We start from the raw sequence: 27,291 nt of genomic DNA on the forward strand, positions 1-27,291 counted from the left end.
ACAACATGAATATAAAGCCTAGAATGCTTGCCTTTCGTCCAATGCAATATCTTGGAAAACCTATACACCACATTTCCATCTAAGGAACATAACTAGAATATGTGCATGTGTTTCAAGTAAAACTTTCATATATGCATTCATAATCTCCCGCCTTGACTATTGCAATCTTTCTCTATCCAAACTTACAATGCATCCTGAACACAGCAGCCAAGCTAATTTTTCTAGTCAAAATGTTCTTTTACCAGTCCCTAGTTTGTCTGTATTTTAGAGAAAACAAACGCACAAACATAATTCTACTGCCATAAAAAGTCAACATTAAACTGCACCAATAACTTTCTCTTCATTTGGATCCCAACTGAACCCCTTTGCCCTGCTCAAAATCTGTGTCCCAGTAGCAGGACTTCATTATGGCTTCCCCATGCTGTGCAACTCCAACCTTCATACAACAAAACTGTCTAATGACTTCCATACTGCTTAAGCATTGCCTGTAATTACAGCTCAGACAAGTGTGCGAAATTACCAACCACCTTTTTAATTTTCCTCACCACCTTTATTCTTAACCAGCTGGACCCCAAACGAATAAAGCTGTGTGCCTAGAGCATATACATTCGCTAAACATTTTTTTACATTATAATCTGGCTGGAACAATATGCAATCTATGGTATTTAACCTCATGAATCATTATCCTACTTCAGTACAGATTGTCAAGCGTGACCCTCTTACCTCGATCTTATTTGTATAACTGTGTCCGTTCCTAATTGTAAAGCATTACAGAGTACACCAATACTATATTATATTGTATATACATAACACAGTCACTCAAGTCTTGCATCTATATTTAGCAATAATAATAATAATAATAATAATAATAATAATAATTCGGCCTTTGATGTTGTTGACAATAATTGTATATCAATACCTCACAAGTTTGGTCCCAATCTGCTGCCATAGTTCTTGTCGCTCTTCTTCAGAATTACGTGGCAGAATGTTCTTGTCTTCTAAATCTTTCTTAGATGGTCTGTTACCAAGTTTGATAGCAAGTGTATCTCTCCGACGGATTTTACTTGCCAATGTGCCTGATAGATACAAATCCATATAAAACTAGAATAACAACCACTTGCATCACAGAGGGTCATTGCTTTTCAATAGAATTTTGAATATACAGTAATATTATTTATACATAAATATGTAGTGGCATAATTATAATTAAAAATAATACACAGTGTGCTGAATATTTTTACAGTGTGCACAGGTTTAGACTTGTAAATTAACAGCGCCTATAGACATCCCTAAAGTCAAACCTAGGCAAGGTGTTTCAGATGTTTACTTTCAAATGTGAGCAAGAAGCTTATAGTGTGCCAAACTTATGCTGCCATGGGTGAGCAATTTTTTCAACCTTAGGACCCTAATGTGACAGAGTAACAAGTCTGCAGTGTGGGACCAACTCTCCCTCTCGGCCACGGAATCTAAAGCTGGGTACTGTACACATTACGTGATGTGTGTACCCAGCTGATGCAACGCACGTCGGGTGCTGGCATCAGCAAATGCATACACACTTGTTGGTGCCAGGGGGAAAAGGAGCGACGGCCATGCTGCATTTGGCAGCATGTCCCTCGCAAGTGAGATCTTCTGTCGGACCTGCAGAAGACGTCACTGACAACCGCGGGGGCGCGCAAATAGAGGATAAACACTTACTGATGTGGCTGATAGATAGCTTCTCTCTGCGGCACGAAAAAAGGACAAGCAGACCACAAAAGGACACTAGCACCTCGATGAATGCATCCCATGCTTACGGAATGTAAATCTGATATTTGTGCACACCTTAAATCCTTAAATCAGGAAACTTATGTCCGATATATCAGAAATAGGTTCTAAGACAGACCATTAAGGAACAAATTTGGAGAACTTCTTTCCACCCACAAAGATTTAACAAAAGCAAATTAGGAACAAAGCTGAATCTTTGCAACCCATACAAGACACCTGTCACCCTCCCAAGATTTCGAATCATGTCTTAAACGGTGTTCTCTATAATATCTCTGGGATCTGGAAAAATGTTGGACTATACTGCAGACATGCTTCACATAAAAGCTATATATGGGCTATTTTGCATGGGCTATGTTCGTTTCAAATCAAATGAAGTTGCAATGTTATTTAAGCCAAAACTTTATTTCTCCTTATACAATATGTTAGCTTACAAATACAGGTATTTCTTTCTGGTGGGGGAAAGTTAAGCTTGGCCTGCATTTTTTTTTAAACGCTATGCAACTATCATGCATCCAAACAAGCTTATATGCGTACTAGTTCAGTTATACCAATTGCACACCGCAGAGCTGGGTCGCAACCAGGGTACTGTACACAAGTCCATCCCGGGTACAACCTAGCTGAGATACCTTTCAGACTGGCGACCTGACCCAGCTTAGTGCCAAGACGATTACGTCACCAGAGGCACATGCCGAGCTGGCACTTGGAGAAGAAATCTTCTCCAAGCGCTGGCTTTTCCTATGCTGTGAATGGGTCCTGGGTCACACTGACCTGGGATACCGTCACACTGCGCCACGAGCTGGGTTGAACCTGTGTTCAACCCTGCCCGTTACCCATGTGAAATGCCGGGTCACTGGACCTGGGCTATTTCAACTGGGTGCTATCACAATGCAAAATATCCCGGGTTGCTCTGCGTTCACATGAAATATCCCAAGATATTGCTGCCAGTGTGAAAGGGGTATCCGTCACCTCACTTCAGATGGCTACGCTACAATGTAACTCTTGATGAAGGATTACAGAATGTGTTTATTTCAGTAAATACTTTTCATGCCCCTTTAATACAAGCATTCCAAAGGACTGACTACATAGTTCTGCAATAATAGTAAATCTCACTTTCTGTGCTGTCATCATCATCGTCATCATCATCTGTGTAGAGGATTGGTCCATCTGAGTCAGAGTCACTGGTCTGGCTCTCTTTGCCTTCACTATCTCCATCTTGGTTGACTGAAGTTTCAGAATGGTCATCTGTCATATCATGACTTCTCAGGCTTGATGAGTCTTCCTGGCTTTTCAAAGAAACATTGCTATGATAAAGAGCAACAAAAAAGTCATTATTACAGTTATATATAGCGTCATTATTTGCTAAAATGTCTGAAATAAATTAATAATAAGAAAAATAATCAATATCAAACACATTATATGCATAATAGATTAGTAGCAATGTATTTAATAGTATCAAAGGACAATCCAAAATATAATAACCGGACCATGCGAAAGATCATGTTAGTTACCTCAAATTCTTGGCAAAACACAAAAGTAAAAATTATAAAATGACATTAAGTTTATGAAGTACAAAAAAAATAAAAAAAAATAATGGTTTCTGTTCCCAGATCATGTGCATGAGAGATAATACCAGAGGTATTTCTTTACAATTTTTTCAACTCGATTATGTTTGGTGGTAGTGTAGGACATCCATTATGTCTTGAATTAAGATAATGTCTAAGATAACAACTTGCGGTAAATTTCAGGTGTACTGTACGATCTGGGAAATGTTAGAAATCTATACATTGACTTTTTGTTTTTACCCAGTTTTGTCTTCTGTGTCCAGCGCAACGGAATTTGCTGCGCTATATAAGAAACGGTTAATAAATAAATAATATGCATTTAGAACAGCAAGAATAACTAAGTTAATGTTGAAGTTACTATTTTTTTCATATTTAGGTCATGCAATTCATTTTTTTCTTAGGGTGCAACTGAGCGGAGATCTTTTAGGGCATCTCCTGGCCACACTCCACTACTAAAAAATGTAATAGTCTTAGAACATGGAACTTGAGAAACCTCTTTTTAACTTATGTAGTAATGTTTTGCATTTTGATGCCGAGATGTGCAGTCCTCATATACACATACCAGTACATACACCTTATGAGCTTCAGAATCGTAAGAAACTAATATGCACCATCTCTGATTATTTAAGTCTATGAAGCAAAAAGTGTGGAAATTGGTAAACAGCAAAAAATATTTTGGAAAATCTAAACAGCAAACCTAAGAACACAATAGACTTTTTCTGCCTAAATCCTGCAAAGAGACAGTAAGCCACAGGGTGTGTTTTGGCGAGTGTTTATCACAAAAATAGTATGATATGTACCTAGAACCTCTCTGAGAGACAAAGCTATTACAAGATCACACTTTGTTATGTGCATCTACAAAACACTCACACAATCAGAAATAAAAGAGGTAAAAGCTCAAAGGCGATCATGAAAAATATTCTAGCTACTCTCATGCAGGAGGAGTTAAGCACAATAAATATTGGAATCTAATTTATGATACCACTCTGCTGCAAAATTAGGAAGCCAAGAAACTAGAAACAACACAAAATGAAATTGATTCTTTATAGCAAAATAAAACAGAACATTGACTCAATTTCCTCAAAGTTGCAAAGCAGTAGGATGAAAATGAGCCATTAAATTAAATGAAACACATACTGATAAGCTGAGCGCTACACAAGTTGTCAAACAAAAAACTTTCAACATTTCATTACGACTACGACAAATTATTTGTTCCAGTGATAAAGTGTGTAACCACGAGAACACTTATACAGTACATCACAGCCAACAAAGGAATGTACGTTTAACACCTATATGTCCAAAATGAAAGTCTACAGAGGGAGATGGATGAAGATTGCACATGAAACAGGCAAACACAGAGCTACCTGGAAAAACCGTACCCCAAATCACATCATGACCAGAATACCAGTAATCTATAATATTATTTTGCTAGAGCTACATCCATGTAACATGCAGTAAAGGGATGACACTGAACAGCCGTACATGCCAAGGAGCATCAGATTTTCCTACAAAGCCTGCTATGTGTGTGTGGGGAAGGTGGGAGGGGGGGGGGGGGGGGGGATCTCAGTGTCCAATCAGTACATTGGATATATCAGAGAGCAGCTGCCAGCGAGAAGAGATGGGAGTGTCAACAAGGGGTAAGAGAATGTGTACTTAAAAAGCTCTGCTCTGTCTCCTACTGGTTAAATGATGTATGTACTGTATATTTATTATGGAATGTTTAAGCTTTTCTTGATCACGTGTTGTTTATAGGCAATAAATGTGTTTGAGACATGAAGTTAATTTTTTAGACTCACTTCCTTACAAACTATACTATAGACTCTTTGTATTCTTAATTATTAATACTGTATTACATCCACTATCCAGTATATAAAGAGGTCAATATAATTCATCCAGAATTCTGAACTTGCTCCAATGCTTTGCAGAGTACGAGACTTGGTTTATGACATAGTGCTCATATTTGGGGGGGGGGGGGGGGGGGAATCATTCACCTCAGACAGGCTGGACCTACTGTTTCATCTAATGGCTATTGAGATTGCTGGCCCTGTATATATCTGAAATATAACATACTGTACACTGCACTTTACAGACCCTCCAACATGACCCGCCCCACTAGGTACAAAATGCTCTGTTTCTGGACTTCCCTCTTAATTTATGATTTCCATCACCTGTGTTGAACTAGTTGAATGATAAGAAAGCTGTATCTTTACAGGTGATGGCAATAATAAATTAAGAGGGAAGTCCAGAAACAGAGCATTTTGTACCTAGTGGGGCGGGTCATGTTGGAGGGTATGACTTTATATGAGGCCTACTATAGCGCTAGTTATGCCCTTTTCATTGGCTGGCCACACACCACATTCACTCTAAAATCTTGCATTTGATACTCTGTATGATATTGCCCACATGGTCCATCTATGTTTGGCTGTAATTCCAGATGTTCGTAATACTCAGAATTTCAGAATTAACACCTATTTGATTACCCCCCCCCCCCTCTTCTTTTTCCATCCCCTTCCCTCCCATTTTGGTTTTGATGCTAAAATCTAGCATTCAGAAAAATCCCTCTTAAAATCCTGTGCCATTACTTCATGGCTTTAAAGGAGGAGTCATTGACTGAATGGGTTAAAAGTGCTAGTGCCTGGGCTAGATAAGGAAGAAAGTAAGAGATACATAATAGGTAGAGGACTTCAAATGCATGGATTATGTGCTCATATCTTAGGAGCATGCTGGGGTCAACTGTCCACAAAATTTCACATTTTGAGATCAAGGAAACTATTACATATTATCTTAGAAAACCTATTGAGTGAGATGGAAGTTTTTCTACTCCAAATCAGACAAAAATACAATTCAGACTGTTCTAGAATGGAAGAGGTACAGAAAGTATAAATTTGTGTAACTTAAAGGCTGACAAAAATGAAAACATTGTTACCAGATAACCAAAATTATTGAAAGGTCATTAACAAAGTATTGTTCATGTCTGCAATAACAGCAAGTCCAGATATTGCGGCTGTAAGTAGAATACTATGCACAAAAGGAGGCGCTGATAACTGCTATCTATAAGAAATGAGATTTGACATCAATGCCTATGACAGAGTTAACTGGTTAAGAAGTTGCAGGCTGGATCAGTGATCTAAAAATATTGCAAGTCCACAACTGGATTTGTGTTTCAACTTATACTACTAAATATTGGATCACCAGAAGTAACACTTTCTTCAGCTGAAGCTGAATATGTGTCGCTAGCCCAAGCGCGTCAAAAACAGAATCTAGTTACAGCAACTCTTAATGATCTTGGGGATGGACATGAATAAATCAATCTCTTTCCTGTTACATGATAAAAAATGTATGAGGTTGTTGCAAACAGAGAAAATGAACCCTTTTACAGTAGTGATTAGCGGAGGATCACTGATCATTAACTATGGGAGAAAGGAATCCTGGGGCAGGAATTAATATTAACGGACAGGAGGGGTACATTGGGAAAGTATGCACAGATGGCTTGTGAATTTTAAAAGGCATATCAAGACTGGTACATTATCCAGGGGAAGAAGTCACAAAAACTGAATAATTTGAGAACCTACTGTATTGTTAAGCAGTCCAAAGTAGATAATATTAAAATGAGGTATGACAGAGTAACTGAGGAATTTTCCATAGCCAATTACTGTAAGGAGGGGAAATGGTTGATAATGTGAGTTTTGTTTGTTGCTTCCGACTCTGTGCTTTCTTCTTCCTATTCCTACGTCTTACTCCATTGTTGTTTCTTTGTTTGGTTGCGTTACTGAGAAGTTGTTCAGCTTATCCTATGCACACTGAATACATCTGAGTGGTTGATTTAAGGGTATCTATCATATAATGCTTGAACTAACACATCAGTATTCTAGCAATGCATTGCAAAATAAACACTTTATAAAGCTTCCTACTGTAAATTAAGGGCAAGGGCTATTCATTGAAACCTTAGTTCATCTTCCTATGCAAACATACGTGAAAGCAATGTTAGGAATTTATTGCACTTTGTTTAACATTAAAGGCCCATATAGGCGGGCCGATGCAGGAGAGATGTGTGCTGAGCGAACCGCTCAGCACACATCTCTCCCGTCGCTCAGCACAGCGCGATCTGTGCTGAGCGTGCGGGAGGAGACGGGGGGCGCTCATTTCACCCAGCGGGTGAAGTGAGCGACCTGCTAGATTGGCCTGCATGCAGGCCAATCTAGCAGCAGCGATAGCGATGTGCGGGGCTGCGCATCGCTATCGCTGTAGGGGGTACACACGGAGCGATAATGCTCAAATTCTAAGCAATCTAGTCAGATTGCTTAGAATATCGCTCCGTGAGTACCCCCCTTAAGTATATTGAATGTATTGTTTAATCAATTACTTTTATGGTGCAAATCGTAAATACCAAACACCATAAATATGTCCATGTTGTAGTACACATACACATACACGTACACATATATGAACTTAGCATTATATACTTTATGGCAATGTATGAGTGTCTTTATTCTATAGCTAGCCGGGGTGTGCTGCTCGTTCTGATGGGTGTTCCAACCCACCTATATGTAAATGGAGAAGCTTAGTGGATATACCACAATAGAACTGCGCTCAACCCCTAAGGTGTGTGTGTTTAGCTAACGAATGCACATCAGATGTAATAAAGGATAATGTATGAACAGAGCCAAATTTGAGTTTGCACTTGGATATAGAAATCACAAAAATAACAATATGATGCGAATTAATTGTTGTGAGCCACTGTATTTATTGTATACTGGCCAATCTAAAGGTGTGCGGTTAATGCCCAGGGTGGGCGATATTGTCTCTTATAAAGTTCATGCAGGTGGGCGATATTGTCTCTTATAAAGTTCATGCAGGTTATAATACAGACTGCGGCGTCCCGCACATCTGCTGTTGAAAAGTCTTTAGGAAAAAATAATAATAATAACAAATGCTGGTGTTGGTAAAAAATCTTTAAAACCTTCACGATGCCCTGAGCTTACGGTGGTGGCATAAGTGGGGTAAAAAAGGGGGTCTCCGGACTGGATTCCTCTCTCTGCCCCTGCTGCCCGTGGTGCGTCCTTGTTCAGACGCCCCCCAGGTGCAGGTCGGTCAGAGAGGTGGACCTGTCTAGCGGCAGGGAAAGGATTCAGATGCCGCTCTGCAGAGCGGCTAGCTGCGCCTCTCCCACCGCTTACAGAGAACTCACCTGTCGCCCGCTCCAGCCGCACGCCGCGCTCCGTCACCGGCTTCCTCCGCTGTCTGGTATCCTAGCAGCGCTGCTGGATTCCGAGTTGGTCCGGTCACGTGACCGGGTCTTTTCGACGTGGGAAAGAGTCTTCCTGATGAAGTCTTTGAATCTGTATTGGTTCTTTTGTTATGCCACCACCGTAAGCTCAGGGCATCATGAAGGTTTTAAAGATTTTTTACCAACACCAGCATTTGTTATTATTATTGTTTTTTCCTAAAGACTTTTCAACAGCAGATGTGTGGGACGCCGTAGTCTGTATTATAACCTGCATGAACTTTATAAGAGACAATATCGCCCACCCTGGGCATTAACCGCACACCTTTAGATTGGCCAGTATACAATAAATACAGTGGCTCACAACAATTAATTCGCATCATATTGTTATTTTTGTGATTTCTATATCCAACTGCAAACTCAAATTTGGGTCTGTTCATACATTATCCTTTATTACATCTGATGTGCATTCGTTAGCTAAACACACACACCTTAGGGGTTGAGCGCAGTTCTATTGTGGTATATCCACTAAGCTTCTCCATTAGTAATAGCTACAGTTAATAAAATGCATTGTCAGACACATTGTTTTCCTCATATTTTAGGGTCTACAGAATATTAAGTCATTCTGCATCATCACATTACTCATGTAAACCATTTGTTTCAATGTTTACCTTTGCCCATTATCTTCATTTTTACATGAGATTTCCCTGTCCTGTGGGGTTGCTGTGCTGCAGTCACAGTTTTCTGGTAACTGTGTAACGTCACACACATCATTAATGTGATTGGACGGGTTAATCTCCAATGTTGGTTCTGCTATGCTGCATGTAGGCTTCACATGACGGTTTAAAGCAGGAGAAGTGGACTGTGGTCCAGGGACAGAATGCTCTTTGAGGCAAGTCTCCTGTGTCTCAGAGTCCAAACGTTGTGTGGTGTCCTCTGTCCTGTCCACTTTCTTTTGGCTTGCAGAACTAGATGGGTGTGACAACATGGGTTGATGTGTGTCATCCACTGATGCAGACAAGGTTCTGCTGGGTAATTTTTTGGCTCGTGGAATGCTGGATATCCCTGTTTTGCTGGATATCTGTTCCTTTGAAATTTTAGACCGGGAAGATGATGTCAGAGTGGAGGAAGAGGTCTTGGGGGCAGCTGGCTTCTTGCTAAGTGATGGAGCAGCTAAAACAGAAAAGTAAATAAGTATCTTCTCAAAATAATTCTGAATACCTATCAGCAGGGGTATCAGCAAGTACAGGAAATCCTCACTGTAGCAAGACAGAATATGCATATTGGGGTAATAGGGGAAGGTGAAAAGCCTGCAGTTATCATAACCATTAACATTATTATCAATCAATATCAGATAGTCTGGATATTTAATAAACGTTAAACCCTTTATTATTTGATGATTCTCTACATCTTTCTACACAAACAGGTACAATGTGCAAAGTTTTGCAAGCAATATCTGATATCAGGTTCACATACCTGTAACCACTCATTTTTCCTCTAACTGTGGAAGTCCCTGGGGTATATTAATTAAAGTTTAGGTTTACAAAAGTGAAGTTGCCCATAGCAACCAATCAGATTCTGGCTGTTCTCTTCTAGGTAAATGATAAGTAGAATCGGATTGGTTGCTCTGGGCTACATCTCCACATTTGAAAACTCTCACTTTACTAAAAATACACCCTGGCAACAGGGCCTTGAATCCTCCTGCTCACGTATACAAACTGATGGTGATATCTTAGTGAAAACGACTAAGCCAGAGACTTGCTCTTGAGCAGAACAAAACCCAAATCTGAAGTGCCCTAGATATACCTGCTGAAATGCTGGAATCAAACTCCAATCTAAAGATTCCTGTCAAGAAACTAGTCTTAAATAAATACCAGGAGACAAACGCTCCTGTCACACTCTCATTTATGCAGACATAGCAAATCTTCTCCCCCATTTTCTATGCAACATCAAACATACTCTGAATAAATGCAAAAGACCAAGCAATCTATGGCCCTCATTCCGAGTTGATCGCACGCAGCAACTTTTTGCTGCTCGTGCGATCAACTTGACACCGCCTATGACGGAGTGTATTTTAACATAGCACGGCTGTGATCGCTTGTGCAGCCCTGCTATGCTAAAAAAGTTTCCTGCAAAACAAGACCAGGGTCAGACTTATTTATCCTATGTGACGGATCCAGCGACAAAGGTCCCGGGATTGACGTCAGACATCCGCCCTCCAAACGCCTGGACACGCCTACGTTCGGATCTCCACGCCCGGAAAACGGTGAGTATCCGCCCCCCGGAACGCCTCCCCGCTGTCAATCTTCTTGCGATCGCGATAGTCATCACTTTCTTCTCTCTTGTGGTCGCTGCCTGGTGACGGCTGTTGCTGGGCAACGACGCGCATGCGCATTGCGGGAGACGCGCATGTGCAGTTCCAACCCGTTCGCACCGCAGAGAAGAACTGCTGCGTGCAAACGGGTCGGAATGACCCCCTATATTCCCTTCCAATATCAAGAACACACATTATGGTTCATGACATCAGAAGACAATTAACCAAACAGTATGTGTTTGGACTGTGGGAAGAAACCAGAGTGCCCAGAGGAAACTCATAAAAACATGGGAAGAATATACACACTCCACACATATGTTGACATCGTTGGAATAAAACCCACAGCCCTATCATCTACTAAATTTTAGGTGGAAAGGAGTCCCATTGAATCAGACTTACTTTCACATGCACTATGTTTTCCAGATAGCTGTCTACTGAGCTTGATCTCCCCTACAGTAATGAGCTTTTTGAAACAAAAATCTGGATTTCTTTACATGAATGGGAAAACTTTTTACCCATTCCACATCCCTGTGACATTCCAATTTTCAATACCAGACATCTTTCAATTTTGATTAAAAAAGGAACACAAACCTGACATACATGTATGATGGCTCTTTCCTCATTCTTGGACTTATACACACATTATTACCTACCTAATCAAGAACTCCTTTAATACCTTCAACTGAGCCATTATATCAAGCCTGATGTTGCCTATGCTCAATTTTAGACATCAAGTGCAGTAAAGAAAATAAACTACTTCTGTATTAATTCAGTGCATCTAAAATCTGAGAAATGTGAAAATACCCACTCTAAGCCCCAGTTACACTAGCGTGCAAAAGTCTTTGTCCAAAGCTTATGGGGTATATGCAATTGCGGTCGAATTCCCGAAAATGTCGAAAAACGGGACATTTTCGCCCCAAAAAAAATTTGACAATGCAATTCAGTACTTTTCGACAAAAAAACGGACTTTCCAAATTCGACTTTTTGAAATTCGTCATTTTCAATCCGCCACACTTTGCTGGCGGAATCTAATAAAAAATTTTAAAAACATGTTTTTTTTTGTGTTTTTTTTTTTATTGGTAATAGCATATCTATTTATATTAGAAGGGATTAGGTACTTGGTTTGTCTATTTTGGAGGCACAAGTATCATTTATATATTTTTAAAAATATTATTATTATTATTATTTTTTTTAAATGGAATGTTAAAAATCAGAAAAAAAATTGCGTGGGGTCCCCCCTCCTAAGCATAACCAGCCTCGGGCTCTTCGAGCCGGTCCTGGTTCTAAAAATCCGGGGGAAAAACTGACAGGGGATCCCCCGTATTTTTAAAACCAGCACCGGGCTCTGCGCCTGGTGCAAAAAATACGGGGGACAAAAAGAGTAGGGGTCCCCCGTATTTTTTACACCAGTATCGGGCTCCACTAGCTGGACAGATAATGCCACAGACGGGGGTCACTTTTATACAGCGACCTGCGGCCGTGGCATTAAATATCCAACTAGTCACCCCTGGCCGGGGTACCCTGGGGGAGTGGGGACCCCTTCAATCAAGGGGTCCCCCCCCACCAGCCACCCAAGGGCCAGGGGTGAAGCCCGAGGCTGTCCCCCCATCCAAGGGCTGCGGATTGGGGGCTGATAGCCTTGAGAAAATTGAAAGAATATTGTTTTTTTCCAGTAGTACTACAAGTCCCAGCAAGCCTCCCCCGCAAGCTGGTACTTGGAGAACCACAAGTACCAGCATGCAGGGGGAAAACGGGCCCGCTGGTACCTGTAGTTCTACTGGAAAAAAAATACCCAAATAAAAACAGGACACGCACACCGTGAGAGTAAAACTTTATTTCACACATGTCGACACACACATACTTACCTATGTTCACACGCCGACCCCTGACCACTTGTCCATGTAGAATCCACGGTGTACCTGTGAATAAAATTATACTCACCTCAATCCAGTGTCCGGATCTTTTAAAATAATCCTCGTACTTGGCAAAACAACAAAACGAACACCCGGACCAAACGGACTGAAAGGGGTCCCATGTTTACACATGGGACCCCTTTCCCCGAATGTAGAGACCCCCCCCCCCGTGACTGCTGTCACAGAAAGGTCTCTTAAGCCAATCAGGAAGCGCTACTTCGTGGCACTCTCCTGATTGGCTGTATACGCGTCTGCTGGCAGACAGCGCATCGCACAGCTCCCTCCATTAGTTTCAATGGTGGGAACTTTGCGGTCAGCGGTGGGGTTACCCGCGGTCAGCCGCTGACAGTGGGTGACCTCACTGCTGACCGCAAAGTTCCCACCATTGAATATAATGGAGAGGCTTTGCGATGCGCTGTCTGACAGCTCAGATGCGCATAGCCAATCAGCAGAGTGCCAGGACGTTGCGCTCGCTGATTGGCTGAAGGGACCTTTCTGTGACAATGTGTAAACATGGGACCCCTTTCAGTCCGTTTGGTCCGGGTGTGGACAAGTGGACAGAGGTCGGCGTGTGAACATAGGTAAGTATGTGTGTGTCGACATGTGTGAAATAAAGTTTTACTCTCACGGTGTGCATGTCCTGTTTTTATTTGGGTATTTTTTTTCCAGTAGAACTACAGGTACCACCGGGCCCGTTTTTCTCCCGCATGCTGGTACTTGTGGTTCTCCAAGTACCAGCTTGCGGGGGAGGCTTGCTGGGACTTGTAGTACTACTGGAAAAAACAATATTCTTTCAATTTTCTCAAGGCTATAAGCCCCCCATCCCTTGGATGGGGGGGGGGGGGGGGGGGACAGCCTCGGGCTTCACCCCTGGCCCTTGGGTGGCTGGGGGGGGACCCCTTGATTGAAGGGGTCCCCACTCCCCCAGGGTACCCCGGCCAGGGGTGACTAGTTGGATATTTAATGCCACGGCCGCAGGGCGCTGTATAAAAGTGACCCCCGTCTGTGGCATTATCTGTCCAGCTAGTGGAGCCCGATGCTGGTGTAAAAAATACGGGGGACCCTACTCTTTTTGTCCCCCGTATTTTTTGCACCAGCACCAGGCGCAGAGCCCGGTGCTGGTTTTAAAAATACGGGGGATCCCCTGTCAGTTTTTCCCCCGGATTTTTAGAACCAGGACCGGCTCGAAGAGCCCGAGGCTGGTTATGCTTTGGAGGGGGGACCCCACGCTATTTTTTTCCGAGTTTTTTACAGTTTTTCCCCGTTTTTTAAAAATCGGATCAAAATCCGTCAAATCGGCCGTTTTTCGACAGCGGGACTGTCGAATCCGTTTTTTATTGAATATGTTAAATTCCGGCACCCACTTGCCAGAATTCGACGGTCGAATTAAAAAACGGGCGAAAAATTGCCGCGATTCGCCGGTAATTGCATATACCCCTATATGTTTACTTATATTGCTCTATCTTAATGAACATCAACTTTAATTGCTACCTAAAATCATTATAATGATTAGAAATTAGATTTTAGGACTTTACTTAAAATGTACTATACTTAATTTAGCATTATTTGTAAACACAAGCATATTTTATTTTCATAGCAGTCTTTATTGATATGCTAAAGTACGTAATTTCGAACTGGTCTTTAATAAATCTGGAATGTATGTTGACTAATTGTATTCAATATATTTTTTTTATATAGTAATGGATTGTTTTATATGTTACTTTTTTAATTTTAATTTTCTTTTTTATAGTGTTAAAATCAATAATAACCGTAACTTTTTAAAATGGAGAAAAGACACAAATATTCACTTGAATTGCATGGCAACATTCAAACTCTAAGGATGCGTACATACTAGGCGATATCACGTACAATCCGACTGATATCGACTGATTCAGTGTGTGCAGGAGATATATCACGCAATGAATACTCACGCGGGTCGTCAGCAATATTGCAGATGAGGGCCATGCCTGAAGAAGGCTTTACTCATCGACAAATTGCTACATAATGTAAAACTCCACGGTCTAGTGTAATGTATACAAAGAAACAGATACAAATGTGACTAAAAACGATCTGGACGACCCAGGTGTACACCAAAAAGGGAAGATAAATAGATTATCATAATGAGTAAGCGAAACCGAAAACTCAGAGCAACTGCAATAATAGAACTTGATAAAATTAGACAAAACTTCAGTATTAGTTAATACAGCTAAAAGACGTCTGCGTGATGTAGGTTTAAATGGTTGCATAACTTGCAGAAAAGCATTGTTGAGGTCTCTAAATAAAGTAAAACGCCTTTGATATGCTAAAGAACACCGTTATTTGACACTGGATCAGTGGAAAAAAGTATTTTGGACTGACGAGTCCAAATTTTTACTTTTTGTAACCAGAAGACATTAGTATGTTTGAAGAATGGTTGGAGAACGTGTGTAAAATAATTGCATAAGTCATACAGCTAAACATGGTGGTTGTCATGTCATGGGGGGGTTTTGGTGGAGGAAAGGTTGGAGATTTAGTTCAGATAACATCAACTATGGATAAGAAACGATACCACACTAATTTAGTACATCACGCTGTACCAAGTGGAACTCAAAATATTGGAAATGGGTTCATCATGCAACAACACACAGTACTACAGTAAAGCAGCGCTTAGCATGAAATGCAATGCAATGATGGATTTTAAAAAGATATTATTGGTAGTACTACTATTGTAAAGAGCAATAAAGAAATCTACACTTAAGTACTTTCGGGGTTTACTGTGATATTAAAATACAGACTGATTATCATGTGGAATATTTTCAATACGTGGTCTGGGATTCTGTTTTGCTTGCTTACTTATATATTATCTCATGTATGGCTAGTCTAACATTAGGCTCTCTCAATGTCGGTGGCTTTCATTCCCCGGCTAAGAGGAAGAAGATATTGATATACCTGAACAGAACACAAATTGATATAGCATACTTACAGGAAACCCACCTGTTACCCCCTGAAATGTTAAAGCAAAACACACTACGCTGGAAAGTTCTTTTGTCTGCCCGTTCACCTCCAAAGCTAGAGGTGTAGCTGTCATAGTGAAGGCATCATTAGCAACCATTGTGCATCGACCCCCAGGGTCGCTATATAATAGCCGATGTGTCAATTGATCAATCTAGATATATATTATGTAATGTTTATGCCCCTAATGTATATTCTAGGGATTTATTTGTTAAAATTGTGTCCAAATTGTACGCATATGGTACTGTCCCTATCCTCTTAGGGGGGGGGATTTTAACATAGTGGCATCTCCACAGATGGACATTTCCTCCCCTATATGCGACAAACGCCGGGCCCCAAAGCTAGGCATACCTTACATTCTCCAGCAACTTCATCTGGTAGATGTGTGGAGAGCTTCCCACCCTCTGGAGCGTGATTTCACTTGTCTGTCTGCAGCTCATTGTACTCTTTCCAGGACAGATTACATTTTTATGTCTGAGCATTTATTTACACGTCTCCTGGATTCTAATATAGAACCTATTTGTGTGTCCGATCATGCTCTGTGTTGGATTAAAATTGCTTTGACTACTGATAAGGGCCCATACAAACAATGGCGTTTCCCCTCCCACTTATCTCACTCCTTGAAGTTTAGAGCTGCATTGGAAACCGTCTGGGTAAATTATCAATTTCACAATGCTGATATCGCATCTTCTTCCCCCACACTTTTTTGGCTAGCCTTTAAACATGTGCTGAGAGGAGAGATTATTTCTTATTGCGCACATAAAGACAAACTGTTTCGCTCCTCCTACGTAGAATTACAAACCAATCTGACTGCTTCTTACCAGTTATTTAAGACTACACCTACCTCAGCCAACAAACTGGCATATTTGTCCCAAAAGGCGGCCTTTGATAATATGTTATCCCAAGCAGAGTCCAAATATACTTTTAACTCTGCCTGCAAATTTCATAGACATGGTAATAGGTCGGGGAAGCTTTTATCCAACCTACTTAGGGGCCAACTCACCTCTAGTACAATTAAAGCTCTTAAAGATAAGAATGGTAAGACCACTTCTTGTGGCAAGGAAATCTCCAATATTTTACATGCCTTTTACTCTGAGTTATATGCCTCATCGGAAACTAGTATTGAAGATGGCAATGCCTTTTGGGACAAAGTGACCCTCCCCCACATGTCCCCAGATCAAGCCTCATTCCTAATGCAGCCCATATCTATTGATGAAATAAGACGTGCTATTAAACAACTTAAAACTAATAAAGCTCCAGGCCCAGATGGAATCTCAAATGACTTCTATAAGATTTTAGGCCCTAAAATAGAAGATACCCTTCTAGCTTTTTTTAATTTGCTTATATCTGGATCTGACCCCCCTCTATACTTTAATTCTGCCCTGTTGAAACTCTTACATAAACCTGGACGTGACCCTCTCTTACCCGGCTCCTATCATCCAATTTCCTTCCTGAACACAGATTATAAACTATATACCAAAATTTTAGCTGATAGACTTAAACTCATTCTTCCAACTATCATACACGAAGACCAAACAGGGTTTATTATGGGGCGTCACTCTGTAGGGAATGTTCGGAAAGTCCTCACGGTTATGCAATGGCTAGAATCCTCTAACCAAAAAAGTCCCAGCGCAATTTTATCACTCGATGCAGAAAAAGCCTTCGATCTGGTAGCATGGGAACACTTGTTTAATTGTATGCGCAGATTTGGCACCCCTAATGAATTTATTCTGACACTGCAAAGGCTATATAAGGGCTCATCTACACAATTTTTAAGTAATTGCTACCTTTCCCACCCTTTTTCTATTTTACAGGGCACGAGACAAGGTTGCCCTCTCTCTCCCCTCCTCTTCGCTATGGCGTTGGAACCACTGGCAGCAGCCCTCCGTTCAAATTCCGTTTACTGGTATTAAAATTAATGATGTAGAGGTCAAGTTGAGCCTCTTTGCAGATGACATGTTGCTATTTATATCTCAGCCTTTACAGTCGCTTACTGCTATTATATCCACTATAGACAATTTTAGTGTGTTTTCAGGTTTTAAGGTGAATTATTCAAAATCAAGGGCCCTCATTCCGATTTGTTCGCTCGGTAAAAATCTTCGCATCGCAGCGATTTTCCGCTTAGTGCGCATGCGCAATGTCCGCACTGCGACTGCGCCAAGTAAATTTGCTATGCAGTTAGGAATTTTACTCACAGCTTTTTCATCGTTCTGGCGATCGTAATGTGATTGACAGGAAATGGGTGTTACTGGGCGGAAACAGGCCGTTTTATGGGCGTGTGGGAAAAAACGCTACCGTTTCCGGAAAAAAAGCAGGAGTGGCCGGAGAAACGGGGGAGTGTCTGGGCGAACGCTGGGTGTGTTTGTGACGTCAAACCAGGAACGACAAGCACTGAAATGATCGCAGATGCCGAGTAAGTCTGGAGCTACTCAGAAACTGCTACGAGGTGTGTAATCGCAATATTGCGAATACATCGTTCGCAATTTTAAGATGCTAAGATTCACTCCCAGTAGGCGGCGGCTTAGCATGAGCAAATCTGCTAAAATCCGCTTGCGAGCGAACAACTCGGAATGAGGGCCAAGGTTCCTACCTACAGTGACGGAAGCTAATTATTTTTCATCACACCCCACCTTAGCCAGGTTTGCTATTTGTCACGCCCCTCTTAAATATCTTGGGATTCTTATTCCAACTACTTTAAGTTCACTTTATTCGGTCAACTTTCCGCCAATACTGGTTTCAATTGTAAAATTAATCAACCATTGGACACATTTGCCCCTTTCATTATCCGGTAGAATTGCTGTCATAAAAAGTGTGTTATTTCCCAAACTTTCGTATATACTACAAATGCTCCCCCTTTGTCTTTCAAGACGGGATACCAAAGCCCCAAATGCTCAATTTACTAAATTTATGTGGCAAGGTAAGAAGCCACGCATTGCTTTTTCAAAATTGATTCTTCCAAAGGCGCAGGGAGGCTTTGTTGTACCAGATGTTACCACTTTCACCCAAGCAACTCATTTTCGATATATCTCAGACTGGTTGGGGCAATCCTCCGTATTTACCAATACTGCACTAGAAGATGCACTTTTCTTCCCTTTTTCCTCTAACGCATTATTGCACTCTCCCAAATCATTGATCCCTGCACCCATTCACTCTAATATATTATTTGCAGATGTTTATAGAAGTTGGTGTGCCATCAATAAACGCTTACACAGGGACCATACTGACACTCCTTTTGCTACCTTTTGGGGAAATCCCAGTTTTATTCCAGGTCTAGATAATTTGTTGTATCTGAACTGGAAAGCGAAGGGGATAATAGCGGTAAAAGACATTTTTGTTCCGAGTGGCACCATCCGCACTTTTGATTATCTCCAAAATACTTTTGGTCTACAGAGAGGGTGGTTCTTTATGTATCTACAGGCTAGGCATTATGCTCAAACCAAAACTGTAAAACCAAGTGTGTCCCAACCCAAAGATGTGATTCTAGAAACTATGGCTTACATTAAAATCAAACCATACAAAATTCGTTATTTATATCCTTTTTTGTTGGAGCCATCTACGGTAGCAGTTTGGTCTCGCTCCCTCAGGAGCTGGACTCGAGACATCCCTTCCATTCAGTCATCTACTGTTTGGACTGATCATTGTGAGGCCACACTTAAACATATCCCCTCTGCGACATTGCAGGAAACACATCTAAGGATTATACATAGGGCATACATCTCTCAAGCGCAGAGAAAAAATTTATGGTAGCAGAAGAAACGGGCAGATGCCCAAAATGTAATACCAGTAAAGCTGATTTTTTTCATAACTTCTGGGAATGTAGGAAGATCAGACAATTTTGGGATACAGTTGTAAACTTTTTTCTCTATGTCTTATCAAAGCCCCTATCCCTTGCCTTCTATTGAATTTCGATGAATGGCATTTAGGTCTATGCAAAACTATGTTGTCTCCTATATTAACGGTTATTTTGACCATTGCCAGTAAACTTATTTTAAGGCACTGGATCTCTAGATCCCCCCCTTTTCTACACGAACTTCAGTCAGATATTTAAAAAATACTTTATTATGAACGAAGTGCTGCATTTCCAGAGATTGAGACTGGTGTAGTAAAGTTTTATAAAAAATGGGGTGATTATATAGTTCGACTTCCCCAGAGTATACAAGATCAACTTCAAACAGTGTTTGAGGGCACTGATTGGTTTTTAAGGCAGAAGCTAATGTAATTCCTATCCACCACGATAACTTATTTTTGTATTTCGGAGTTGCCATTGCCTTTTCCCTCCTTCCCTCTGTTTTGTGTTCCTCCCCACCCTTCCCCCTTTTTATTCTTAGCATACCCCTCATAATTTTTTCTGATGTTATCCATTTATGCCTGGTACATTGGATTTGAATAACAAGACTGTTTGTAATTTCTTTCATCATTCTTTTGGATGTAGTAAATGTTCTGTACACCGTGGTCCTTTGCCCGAATTTTTGCACTGACTATCATCCTTTGTTTTTTGTTTTTCTTCTCATTGTACTTTGATGCCTTGAAGTTAACAATGTACTAATATTGTCGGCATTTTATTGATTTTATATATATATATCAATGGAAAAATTTCGTAAAACCCAATAAATCGTTTATTTAAAAAAATAATACAGACTGACACTTCTAGTTATGTGTGGAGTGCTTCACTATACTTGCCTTGATGATTTTACATCGCAGAGATTGCATTCATTTTAATGTCTAATTATGTTTTAGAACTGTGATTTTGTCTCTAGTATATGTATAATGAGAGGGTTAAAAGTATTATTAATGAATTGCCAAAATAAGGGGAAACACAAGACAAGCGATCATGTGACTTTTTAAATTAATTGCCATTCCGAGTGTTAATGGCGCTACTATGCGCTCCAAATACCCGGAAATGGGAAAGTGTTGCGGGTCACAAGTGAGAAGGTCACGTGACCACACCATGTGACCTAGTGTCGTGTCCACCGTTGCTTGGGTACACATTAGAGATCCCCAGGTACGGAAGTGACGCGAGTCACGTGATCGCAACCTGTTGCCTAGCAACCTTCACTCCGGATAGATTAAGTGCTACTAAGCACTTACCATCACCCGCTAATCAGTTAAATGATGCGGGTTACAACAAAAGAAATATGTGATCGCATCTGGAGGAATTGGTATATTGTATCCCCATCCATTGGGGTCTCTATCGGGGATGTCCCTAATGTCAGAAGTGATGCAGGTTAAGTGTCTGCATCATGTTGCTAGGCAACGATAAACATTCAGCTCTGTTTAACCTGGAAGTGGGTATCTTACTTCACGTAGGTAAAGTTACATGACCACTGAGTCACACAATAATCTGGAAGCAATTCAGATTGGTTTGAGTTTATAATGTGGTTTTCTACTAAAAATAATATTCAAAATACATATTATTGGAAATGAGTCTGTGCTGTCTCTCATTTAGGGTATTATGTATTTATGATTATTTGTTTTGATGAATTAATTGGCCAGTTGAGATGGTTGGATTGAACAGGTGTTGGCTAATTAGTAGCCATTAAGGGTATAAATACCCAGCATGAATGCTTGTCAGATCACCTTTGAAAAAGCTGCAGGAGCTGCAGCGAAATGCGTTAGCTGCTATTCCAGATCACCCATTTTCCATTGGAAGCTGCTCATTGTGTGCCCAGACCTTTATTGGACTTCAACACGACCGTGCAGAAACAACTGGTGAACGGATTTGCCGTTGGTGCTCATTTGCATCTATTTCCACTGAGGACACCGCAATATAGTGAGGATTTAGGACCCCGGCATCATCACCCATTCCAAGGGACTTTCTTCTGGTGACTTTCACCTCCTGTGGCGGTTCTGTGGTAACGTTACATCAGGACTGTGCCATCAGCCCTTTATCACATAATCCCTACACCTATCTGCAGTCCATGCTAAATAAGGATCGGACACGCTAGCTAAGCAGCCCCTATTGGTGATTCTGTAATGTTTTTAATTCTTTTTGCATTCATGTGCAGCTTAATGTACGCATTTTATTAGTTTTACTAAATTTCATGGTTAAATTTGACCTTTCAATCCTTCCATCTCCATGTGCCAATCTTATTTAAATTAGACAATCTTATTGCATTTCATACTAAGCGCTGCTTTACTGTAGTACTGTGTGTTGTTTCCATTATACAGGTTTGACTAATCCTGTTTTTATAACAGCAGCTAAATTAGAACAACAGCCCACCTTGTGCCTGGCCTTAACCTTGGTTAATTCTTTTTGCTTCATAATGCAACAAGATAATGACCCTAAGCACACATCTAAACTGTGTATCAATCATTTGAAAATTAAAGAAAAGAAGAAAGATCGACAAATTATAAGATGGCCTCCTCAGTCACCTGATCTCAATCCCATACAGAAACTCTGGGATGAATTAGACAGAAAAGTTTGTGTAATGACTCCAACAAATACTAAAAACTTATGGGAATGTCTGAACGAGGCCTGTAAAGGCATAACTTACAAAACTTTAGAATAGTTACTGTCTCAAGTGCCCAAATAATGTGAAACAGTGATACGTGCGAAAGGAGGACACACTTATGAAAGACAAATGGAATCTGAAATTTATGTCATACTATAAAATTACAAATTATTTTGATACGGTTTAATTACAATATCATGTGAAACCTTCTTATGAACATTTTCTTTATTTCACTACATTTTGTCATTTATTAATTATTTTCCTTGGCCAAAGACTTTTGCACACTAGTGTATACAGTGCACTATTAGTCAAAAACGTTAATTTGAAGGGTTTATATGAAACTATTTATGCAAGTCACAACTGATCACCTGTATGTGTATACAACTTCTTACTATTACAAAAACAAAACACAGGCTAGCAATACTGCACAGTATGTCCAAAGGAGCTGTGCTTCACTATTTATCATTTAGAATTATGTACCTAACATGACCAGGGATCACCAACAACTGATCAGTTGTCAGTTGGCCACTGATTGGTTAGATTACATGGGGACCTATTACTGCAGATCACCAATCTATCTGATTGTCTAACCATCAAATATATCCAGTGTATCTGATGCCAATTGGAAAAATTATCGGGTTGCCAAGAGCATGTGTCACTGCATGCATAACTTATGTCTAGGAGTCAACAATAACTTCTGCAACTCATTGCAAGGATTTGCTCCTATATTACAGTTGACTTCAAATATGTTGCTGAAAAGGGATTTCTATGATTCATTCATATGTACACAACAAAGGTTGTCCCACCGGTAGGTCCACTTCCATATATACCTTTATTCCACAGTAATGGTTTGCTTTGTCAGTATTGCATTTGTAGAACAGCAGCAAATGTCTAACCCAACCCAAACTCTGGCGTAGATAAGGATATAACCACTATTAAATGGTAATGGGTTTGGCACAGTAACCTCTGCTGTATAGACATAGTGGATAAACCACTTCTTTAGGTAGAATATGAATTATGAGTGAGCCATAAGTAGTCATTGTACCTACAGTGCATAATAACTGTTCTATACTCACTACTATCCTGTGTGCCACCTCGACTTGTTTTGAGTGCTGGTGCAGATAGCTGCTTAGAGATGCTTTTGGCAGTTTTTCGGATGGAGGTCTCATCTTTCTTATGGCTTGGCCCAGAAGAAGCAGCAGTACTTTTTGAAGGCGTGGCTGTTCTTTTTGGTTTATTCTCAGAAACTCCCGTGGTCTTTTCAGTGACCTCTATATGTATATAAAAAGATGCACAATGACATAAACATCAGTAAAAGTAAAACAGATTATTTTAGTCTTCTTAAAGTGATATTGAAGAAAGTAATGGGAAGGGCATGCCCAGGGATGCACATCACAAACATGCACTGTAACCAGCAACTCTGCCCACACTTACCAGTGCTGCGGGGAGTTGCCCGGTTTGTTGGCTTGGGAAGAGTGGCTGGTGGCTGCTTACTTGCACCACCCACAGTCTGTTTTGCAGATGCATCACCTTTCCTATGAGTGCCAGCGGCTACTACGGTTTTAGGAGGGAAATTATTTTTTTTTGTTTTGGGTGGAGGTGGAGCAGAAGGTGGTGGCAATTCTGGGCAGGCACGACCCCTCTCTATAAAGAAGAAAAGGTGACAGAGAGGCCTACTAACAAGGCTTAAAATAAACGGCTGCACAAATTAATCAATATAAATTAATGCAGATTAAATGGCTTTACCCACAAAAAAAAAAGGTATTATAGAGAAAATATGCACCCATATATATTAGATCACTATTTTTACAAGTATTATGATTTATTATATACAGTACATACAACTTCTAAAGACCAGAAAATGTAAAACATGCAATCTGTGGAGGAAAAACTTAGAACAATATCACTTTTAGCTTTATAACAAACCTTTAAAAAGTAAGCTATATCATTGTCATTGTTTCAGTGACAAAGAGTATACAGGGTCATCTGACTTAAGATGCAAAATCTAAAGACAATATGCTACACCTCAGTCACATCGTATGATGTACTGAAGCTAGGTGTAGGAGCACACATCTGTATTACCTGATAAGGCTAGAGGCTGGTTTTAGTGTTTTTGTTGGCAGTGTGGGCTAATCAAGTTTACTATAACTGTTTTAAAGCATAAACAACAAAGTATCAATGCTTGGTTACTGTCTTGCTCATGATCATTAATCATCTCTATTTTACACAGCACAATAAAATGTAATTGGTGCTGACCGGTGTATATTTAATTTTGAGTAAATAATGCACGGTGGAAGAAGTCTCTAATTGAGTCTCATTACCCTCGCTTTTTAGATCAAATAACGGACTTATAGGCTTTCATGAGAGAAGCTGACCCTACACTCAGGTCTATATAACATCAGCATGAACAGATGTAAATACATTTCCTGAATTCTGTTATTGTAGTAACGGGATCCGGTCATGTGACCGGTGCTCGGGAACACGGTGGTCACCATGCCCGCTTTCCAGCCGGACAGTCGGCATGCCGACTGCCAGGGACTATTCCCACTCGTCGGTTTCCCCCGTAGCATCTGGCCCTCTGTGGCTTTGTAAGTTTCAAATAGTAAAGAAATCTAGTTCCAAAAAACCATAAAGTTCTACAACACTTAAACCACTGTCTCCACTTTAGAACAATGAAACTACAGATTACGTCAAGGCAAAGAAGTTGGATATATGAACTACATTTCATATATAGTACTGTGTACACACTACTTTAGCTGTTGCATGATTATTTGTAGATGTAATTCTATTATATTCAATGCATATATTCTTTGCAAAGTTACTAATAAAAAAAAAAGACACAATTTTTATTTGTATTTTTTTTTTTCAATTAGACTAGCAGAAGTGAGATCATTAGGAGAAATGTGGCCAAAATAGAGTACTCTTGTAGCCCAATATGTTGTTTTTCTCCTTTGGTTGCACATTTTACCTTGTGTGACATTTTCTTTTTTTTTGCAAAACTAAAACTATATAATGTGTGTTTTGCTAGTATTAAACAACATTCTTGGGGGGGGGGGGGGGGGGGATTCAATTAGTTACGGTGATGATCCCCGGGGAATAAGTCAATTGTCTCCAATAGCCGGCATTATCAGGCATTTTATTTCACCTGACCAGAGGCAGGAGACACAAAATTCCTGATTACGTGCAGTTTTTTTCGCAGAAGCAATCACAAAAACATAGATCTGGGAACTAATCCCAGATCCATGTGTTTTCGCATGACAATGGATCAATTTCGCCAGAAAAAAAAAAAGAGTCTGGAATTGAATTGCCCGATAACACAATCGGGCAAGAAATCACTATAACAGCCCGTTGTTTTTTTTTCGGACAAAAAATTAACGGGGAGAATTTAACTCCCCCCATTACCATCTTTTGATGTCAAGTTAGTACCTAAAGGGCCTATTTATGCCTAAATACCATATTTTGCCTATAAAATACTGTATCATTTATTATTGATGCTATTCATTGTAAGAATAGATGAATTACCTGAGTTATTTAACAACATTTGCTCGTACAGTGCATATTAACCAGTTAATATTTTAAAGTATAGTACAAGCTACCACTATATAGTACTACTTACGTGTTCTGAGACAGCTTATATACAATCTTAAGAGGACGTTAGCTGTCAGAGACAACCTCAAAAATGTAAGTTTCTGGAGTTTATTAAATAGCTCCATTTTGCGATGGTAATGGAGAACTTTGGGGAAAGTGGTACTTAAGTGAATGCCAAAGAGACCGGTGTTATCTCTAGTGTTATAGCTTTAATAGATAGGCAAAACACTTAATTTTGCCATTTTGTACATGATGTATGGCTTAAATATGTTTCAGAAATAGACCTCTAACTTCATTCCACTGGCTGGATCCTTGATTTTCCAATTGTGTTCCACTTTTAATAAACCCCTCAATTTTCCCTAGGAGTAATTCAGTTTATAAAGTGTAATAAAATAACTAAGGAGAGCAATACTGTCCTCTAAATATTTTTTTTCCATGTCAAAAAATAAATAAAAAAAAAAACTATTGAAAAGACAAGTGTATATTAGGGTGTGTACACACGGTGAGATCCTTGCTATGCCCGATTTTCACTTGCGATTTCCCTTGAATTCCCCGGAGCCCAGATAGCACAGATTTTGACTAACTTTTCTTGAGATCTGGACTATGTGTGCTTACGATTTTGGCTTATGTGAGATGTCATTGACATGTGAGATGAACTAGATAGTACACCGATCTAGCAAGGATTGACTTGCCTGCACAGTCTATCTTTTCTTGCGATGCCGACCTGGCGGGACCGCACATCGGGATCGAATCGGGATCGCAAGGTGACTTTCACCTTGCGATCTGCACTAACTTTTCTTGCGATTATGACTATATAGTCAAAATCGAAAGAAAATCTCACGGCATGTACACACCCTTACTCAGATAAAGCTCAAATAAATAAGCTGAACCCTTAATGTTACGTACACAAATGTGTATGTTTCGTGTTATTTCATTAGAATGTTAGTTTCAGACTGCATTGACTCTGTACATATTTGATATGTATTTTACTTGTGTTTACAAATGTGATCAATACACTTTTAAAACGTATCTGTTACAAAATATCATGTTCAAAGCCAATGCACGTGTACAGGCCTCTCTCTGTACCAATCTTAATAACTATGTTACTGGTATAAATGTGTATTTGGCCGATGTACGTCAGATGTTAAGTACACATAATAATGCAAATAATGTTCGATCCCATTTGTACTAATGCTTTTTATGTTCATTTCGGCTTACATGAGAAAAACGAATATTAGAAATTTTGATTCAAGTGTGTCCTCATACACTATTGTTGCAGTCGCACCAAACATCCCTTCTCAGGGCAACTTAGCTTGCGCCAAGCATCTTTTTCGCATGAATGTGCATTTTAATTGCAATGCGACAAAATGGCTTCCCTGCACTGAACTGATTCATTTGATATGTGACACCTGTATATCTGTGTGCGACCGGGGCTGAATCTGAATACAAAGTGTTACTGTGCAGCGGCAGCAGTAGGTTTTCA

At 40.2% G+C, this 27,291-nt stretch overlaps 1 protein-coding gene across 3 annotated transcripts in view; it reads right to left on the minus strand.

Annotated features, from left to right (window-relative positions):
* The window catches only part of PHACTR2 (phosphatase and actin regulator 2), a 345,447-nt gene that overhangs the window by 41,623 nt on the left and 276,533 nt on the right, over positions 1-27,291 (minus strand). For 2 of the 3 annotated variants that reach the window (XM_063917469.1, XM_063917468.1), the window contains exons 5-9: positions 23,655-23,864; positions 23,297-23,491; positions 9,222-9,723; positions 2,875-3,065; positions 920-1,076 (exon numbers count right to left, since the gene is read on the minus strand). In XM_063917469.1, the coding sequence (XP_063773539.1) occupies positions 920-1,076; positions 2,875-3,065; positions 9,222-9,723; positions 23,297-23,491; positions 23,655-23,864 (1,255 nt within the window). The remainder of the gene's footprint in view (positions 1-919; positions 1,077-2,874; positions 3,066-9,221; positions 9,724-23,296; positions 23,492-23,654; positions 23,865-27,291) is intronic. The other variant, XM_063917470.1, reaches the window with a different exon arrangement.

Source organism: Pseudophryne corroboree, chromosome 4, assembly GCF_028390025.1.
Source record: "Pseudophryne corroboree isolate aPseCor3 chromosome 4, aPseCor3.hap2, whole genome shotgun sequence".
Taxonomy (NCBI): Eukaryota; Metazoa; Chordata; class Amphibia; order Anura; family Myobatrachidae; genus Pseudophryne; species Pseudophryne corroboree.